This window comes from Nematolebias whitei, chromosome 3 (genome assembly GCF_014905685.2).
Source record: "Nematolebias whitei isolate Nwh7 chromosome 3, NemWhi1, whole genome shotgun sequence".
In the NCBI taxonomy this organism is placed as follows: Eukaryota; Metazoa; Chordata; class Actinopteri; order Cyprinodontiformes; family Rivulidae; genus Nematolebias; species Nematolebias whitei.
In genome coordinates this window covers 51,743,693-51,750,531 of record NC_056500.1, presented here as the reverse complement: position 1 = coordinate 51,750,531, position 6,839 = coordinate 51,743,693, and the positions used below count along the sequence as shown (strand labels likewise).

General features: G+C 37.8%; 1 protein-coding gene across 1 annotated transcript in view; it reads right to left on the bottom strand.

Annotated features, from left to right (window-relative positions):
* Nucleotides 1-887: 887 nt before the first annotated feature.
* The window catches only part of tomm70a (translocase of outer mitochondrial membrane 70 homolog A (S. cerevisiae)), a 129,998-nt gene continuing 124,046 nt past the window's right edge, over nucleotides 888-6,839 (bottom strand). The window contains exons 11-12 of the mRNA XM_037698319.1: nucleotides 1,756-1,878; nucleotides 888-1,670 (exon numbers count right to left, since the gene is read on the bottom strand). Of these exons, the coding sequence (XP_037554247.1) occupies nucleotides 1,517-1,670; nucleotides 1,756-1,878 (277 nt within the window). The 3' untranslated portion in view covers nucleotides 888-1,516. The remainder of the gene's footprint in view (nucleotides 1,671-1,755; nucleotides 1,879-6,839) is intronic.

Sequence of the window (6,839 nt, the reverse complement as noted above, 5' to 3'; positions counted from 1 at the left end):
CAGTGCCTGTTTAATTTATTCATGTATGTGTGACTGATCTGGTGTGGGAGGGGTATCTTTTTTGTTTCGTGTTCTTTGTTTTGTATTATCAAAATAAAAATTTTATAAAAAGACTGTTTAAAATAAATCAAAATGTAGAATAAGGACATTTTCAGAATTGAGATTAATTTCAAAATGTATACTTTTATTAGGACTTTTGTATTTTTCAGCTTTGGTCAACATCATTGATGAATGTATCATTTTAACAGCCATAATGGGGTACATCTATGTTTTGAAGTCATGTTTGAGTTTGAGCAGCCATCTTGTCCAGCAGCAGAAGAGGTGCAAAATTTGGTTCTTTGATATGGCCACAGATTCACTAATTTACCCTTACTAAGAGGCAGTATGTCCAAGAGAACAACAGCAATTCTCTTAAGTTTTCTAAAAACTGAAAACTATCTGCCCTTTTGAGAACCAAATCATCTAATCTATCAGGAGAATCCAAGAGCTGCATGTGGGTCTGGTAAGACCAGGACAGTGAAAAAACTTTCTGAAAAATGAGAAGGGTGGAAAGACTGAAGCAACGTCTTAAGAACTTGGACAAAAGTTAGAATCAAATCTATCAGTAAAAAATAAATGATTCACAGTATAATAGACATTTTTTTTAAATCTTTCTTCAAAATTAACATGAGCAAAAAACAAACAAAAAAAAAAAACATTCAAACACACAATCTGAGGATATTCTCCACACAAAAAAAAAAATAAAATAAATAAAAACAAACAAACAAAAAAAAGACGGCAATGTTTTTCTAATCAAAAGGGTTTTGCCAAGTTTCATACAGCTACGAATTGTTCTAGTGTTCAAGACAAATCAAGAATTTACTGAGTGAGCTGCAGTAAATTGATTAAAAAACAAACCCATCATTAAAAAAATGACTAAACAGGCCTCTCTGTGGGCCAGAATCTGTTTAATCTCAAATACAGACATTTCAAAACTATTGTTTTCATCTTGCATTCAGCACTGGCAATAAATGTTACAATGTGGAAGCCGCGGAAAAAACAAACAAAAAAAAGTTCTACATCGATATGATTTACCGTGTCTTTCAGAACTTCCTAAAGTTCTCACAGCATTTTCTGTGGATTTTAGTTTTACAGAACCGTTCTTGTCAACGACTGGTTCAACAAAATGCACATATTTCAATAATTCACGTTATAACATGGTCATTTGGGTGGATCCCCCCCACCCCTCTGGATTTAACAGTACCGTAATGTTGACTTATGTGTCAGCACTGGGATGCGCTGACCCAAACCATCCACTCCACTAATCCTGACACAACCAGAGACCTGGACTGTGGCCTCAGTTTGATTGTGAACAGAAATCCTTCCTTTCAATACGATTTCAATACAGCACATATTCAGGGTTCTACTTTTTTCTTTTAAAATTTTTCTCTTTTTGTTTTCTAAACAAATAAAATTTAAGTTGAACAGTCTCACATTTAACACTCATATCAAGACGGGAGGTCAGCCGGCAGAGATGTTACAGTGTTGGGGGTTTGAGCCCATACTTCCTGGCCACTTCAGTCTGAGCGTACGCTGCGTCACATAATGAGTACAAATGGGCCATCTCCATCTCAGACTTGGCCAGGTTGATGGCTTTGTTGAACATTTCTATTGCCTTGTCCAGATTTCCCCTGTAAAGAAAGCACACGGGTCATGTAAAGCACTTTAAGAAGCAGACTAAAAATGTTTGCTTTTGTTACAATTCTTAAATCACACCTTTGGACTTCAATGGTTCCCATGGTTTCATATGCAAAGTCACATTTGTTGTCAATCTCAATGGCCTTACTGATGAGCTCTAGACCCAAGTCGAGGTCTTGTTTCCACTGAAGCTGCAACAAACTGGACACCAACTGAACAGTTACCAACATGACTTGTCTAATGAACTGAACACATAGAATCAACATGGTACATGAGGGCTGGCAACTGAGCAAATACTTTGACCATCAGTGACAAAGCAGTGTTTCCCCTACCATTATACAAGCACGGCGCCCCGCCCCGTCAACAGAACCGAGCGCCCTGTCTACCGAACCCCACCCCCAAACACCTGTCGGCACTGACGTAACGCTAAACTAGCGGCTCGCAATGCAGGTGTGCTAGCTAAAAAGCTAAAGGAAGCCTCTTCCTTCATGCTGAACCCTCACGCTGAATGCACCCCCGCCACTCAAAAAGATGTGCGTCTTTCCTCCCTCCCCCCAAAAAAAACAAAACAAAATTGTTGGTTCAGACAGCGCACAGCTGAGATGTCTCTCCTCTCCCACACCCTGCTCTAAAACTGTAAAACTGTCGATGCAAATGTAGATGAACAGATGCTCAGATATATTCATCATTTAACACGGATTCCTCATTTTTCTGGACTGAATAAAACGTGCATTGAATTTAAGGAAATGCAAACGTGAGACGTCATTTATATTTGACCCATCAAAATGAATGCGGTCATTTATTTACAGAATCAAAATTTAACATCAAACATTTACATTAATTTGGCAAATTATGAAAATAACAACATAAGCAATCAATCAGGAAAAATCATACGGCCATGATTTTTCCGTTGCTTCACCACAGACATTTATGAAAACTGTACAATTATGATCTTTTACCCACATGAATGTGGGTGAGCATTTTACACAGACATTTCTAAAATATCTGGAAGAATTTCTACTTGATAGAAAAGTTTAAAGATGGAAAGAAGTTTAGAGGGAGTAAGATGGTGTGTGAGGGGTGAAATGTGTTCACCAGAATCGACACTCTCCGGCTTTCTTCAGCTTTTCCTTACAGTACACTTAGGTGATGAAATCGGCTCCTTTACCTGGAGATGTCTCAGGTGAGATTCCGTTTAACGCACCCTTTCAGCGTCTCAGTAGGATGCTGTTACTCGTCCGAAGTAATGGCGAGGCTCTGTTCGACACATATTCACCTCAGTGGAAAATGTTATAATCCCATGGAACTCGGAAGAGCTCTGTTGTCAGGATCATCCCGTCTCTCACAGAACTGGTTGGACTGTGTATCCAGCAGAACTCCAACAGCACTCCATCAGAACTTCAACAGAACCAAGACCGAGTAGACCAGGAAGTACTGACATTTTAAAGAGCTGTTTCCCGGTTCACTTTTGGGATTTGTTCATTGGTCAGAAACGACCAGACGGGGTGTGTTTTGTGACGTAAGAGGTTAGAGACAGCGAGAATTGTTATGAAACAGATCAGAAATGTTCTCACAGACAGAGAGAGTTTTGTTTTGGCGCTGTTTCAGCAACAGGTGCCAAAACTTCTCTATTTACGTCTGAGAGGATTCTAAAACATGACAGTTCGTTCAACAACTTGTTTTTCGTTTGACTCCAACCTTGGAAACGCACACTTGCTCACTCAAAGGCAGAAATCAGAAAATGCATAATTATTCTGTTACAGCTTTGACATGAGAATAAAAATCATTACACAGTTAATAAAATTGATTAGTTCACTGCCACATCTAAAATGGTTTGAACTAAGACACTTTGATTATCAACATTTGTAAAATAGTAATGATAATAAAAAGAGAGTGTTCTTTTCACTTGAATCTTCAAGAAAGAAAGTCTCAGGATGGGTGAACCTGTATTTCTGAGTTCAAATCAATGAAATGACAGTTCCTGTCCCACAAGGTTCTAAAGGTCAAGAGTTTTGACCTTAGACTTAGTTTTTGACATGGGCCTAGTCCACTACACAAACAGTGCGCTGTTGTCTCTGTGTCCCCCACTCCAAAACTGTTGGTTTAAACAGCGCGCTTACGCTGTGTCTCCGTCCGTGTTAAGAAGTCTAGTACCCAGTTGCAAATGGAGGGGCTTAGACCTAGTGTTAATAGTTTGTCCATCAGGGTTTGGGGGATCATGGCGTTGAAGGCAGACGTGAAGTCCACAAAGAGCATACGAGCGTGGTTTTCTGCTCCAGGTGGTTGAGCACAGTGTGGACCACAGAGGAGATGGCATCCTCTGTTGATGATGTTGATTGAAGTTAAGCTCATCCAAACAGTCACAACAACTACTTATTGCTAAAACAGTGTAGAATTAAAATGTATAGGTTTGAATGATGAACTACAAGTAGGCCTGTCGCGATAAACAAAAAATCAATTAAATTATCAACCTCACTTTCATTTACCGGCTTTATCATTTCTTCGTGTCTCTCCCTTTCTACTTGAGACACAGCTCAACTCTGGCGCTCTTGACTGACCCCTCCGTTTCTCTTTAAAATCCATTTTAACCGTCCAAAATCGCGTTTTTGGATCATTAAAAGCAGCTAAGCTGAGAAGCTAAGTTACGAGCTAAGCTAACAGGCCGACCTCGGGAATAAACCTGTCTTGTTGAGCTCCAAAATTCATGGCTGAAACCCGTGCCTTTGTGTAAAAAGTTTTTTCTTTGTAAAAAGCAGCTGAGAACTTGTTTACTGATTTTTTTATTAAAAGCTTTGTGTGAAAAATGCTACGCTAAAGAGCTCAAATCACTGAACATCCACCATGTCAGGCCATGTCATGTCAAGGGGCCTCCCTCCCATTTTTCTAATAGACACGCTGCTCAACTATCCATCCTTTGGTTCTAACAGTCTTATACTGCCATCAGGTGGTCAAAAAAGGTACTACACAATAAACAAATCAAATTTTCTTCTAAAATTTGACAATAATTGTTAAATTTCAAACAATACTATTGTTTGTTATCGTAACAGGCCCAACTACAAGCACCTGAAGCTGACTCTCTCACAGAGATAACTTGGTGAGTTTAAGAAAAAAAAATCGTCAACACGTGAACATGTACAGTGGGGCAAAAAAGTATTTAGTCAGCCACTGATTGTGAAAGTTCTCCTACTTAGAAAGATGAGAGAGGTCAGTAGTTTTCATCATAGGTACACTTCAACTATGACACAAAATTAGGAAAAATAATCCAGGAAATCACATTGTAGGATTTTTAAAGAAATTATTTGTAAATTATGGTGGAAAATAAGTATTTGATCAATAACAAAAGTTCAGCGCAATACTTTGTAACATAATCTTTGTTGGCAATGACAGTGGTCAAACTTTCCCTGTAAGTCTTCACCAGGTTAGATGAACACACTGTAGCTGGTATTTTAGCCCATTCTGCCATGCAGATCTTCTCTAGAGCAGTGATGTTTTGGGACTGTCACTGGGCAACTCAGACTTTAAACTCCCTCTACAAATTTTCTATGGGGTTGAGGTCTGGAGACTGGCTAGGCCACTCCAGGACCTTGAAATGGTTTTTAAAGAGCCACTTTTTGTAATCCAAGTGGTGTGTACAGGTCTCTCTTGTAAATGAGTCCTCGAGGCTAAATGGGATTTACTTGTCTAAATAAAGGTTGAATGAATTCTGTTTTTTTTTTTTTCATATGTCATTCTGTTTTTTCTAATGTGATTCAGGCCACTTCTGCTTTGGCTTAATGTAATTCCGTTTTTTCAAATGTAATTCCGTTTTTTCAAATGTAATTCCGTTTTTTCAAATGTAATTCCGTTTTTTCAAATGTTGTTGTGATTTTTTTTTTTTTTTTTTCAAATGTAATTCTGTTTTTTTAAATGTTGTTCATTTACATCTTAGGGCCACCCTAGAAAAAGGCATAAATTAGCACAACAAAGTTGAAATTATCTGAGAAAAGCCATAATTTGCCAACAACAACTGAATAGTAGCTAAAACAAGAAAGAAGCTTAAATTACCAGAAGGAAGTCGAGGGGATCATGTTTTTGCTGAATTAGGCTGAAAAATGTTCAAGTGATTGCATAAATATGGAATTAGCTGATAAAGATGAAATTAGCATTAAAAAACTAAATGCTAGCTGAAATAGCAGAAATAGCTGAAACCTACAGAAATAAGCAGAAAGGAGCAGAATAAGCTGAAATTAGCATAAATAAGTTTGAAGAAGCACATAACAGCAGAAAAAAAAACTGAAATTAGTTGAACTAGCTGAATTTTTCCAAAAATTTGTACAAGGAAGCTGAAAGAAGGTTAACCGGACCTAAATGTAAAAGTAGTAGTAAAAGGTTGTACACAGATCAAAAGTTATGAAAGATGTAAAATGAGCTCAATTCATTGTCAATGGGAAAGAAAATGGTGGAAAAGGCTAAATATCTCAAAAAGCTAAAGTTGCACCAATACCAAAAGTCATAGCAGTCATGTCCTGAAAGAGCTGAACGTTTCGATATATGATTTGTTGAAATAACACAAAAACTGTGGTAGTAGTTAGATGCCGAAAAACGTATGGAAGAAAAAGGGAATCTCAATAGTGTGAATGCCTATATGCCTATAGGCGTTCACACAAAGAGAACAGTGAGAAAATGGTATTATCAACAGAACCGGTTTCTTAAAAGAAATACCACAGCTGCAGGCACGGAAAAATGGTTGAATGTTCTACAAGTTGGAATGTTTTACTAATCAAAAAAATTATGATTTTTAAATGAATATTAAAGAAAAGGTAATTATATGTGATTAAAAACTTGTGATCAAGTTGAACTGACTGTAGTTAAGAAAGAATCTATCTAAATGTTAAACTGTGGGATGGCTGACATGGACAGAACATGGACAGAGTGTTCCGAGAACAACACCCGTGACTGTTAAGTTAAACTGCAATAACCCTCCTTAAGCAAGAACCGGGTGGTGGAGCTTGTAACAGAGAGTTCCATAAAAGGACAAACTTCCTGATCACAGATATTTCTTGGAACTGATAGTTCTGAGAAAGTTAGTTTGTATAACAGCGTAAAGGACCAATCAGAGGGTTACAGCAGATGGTTAAACCCGTAGAGGCAATACCTTAGAACAAGTTCAGACTTGTGTGAAC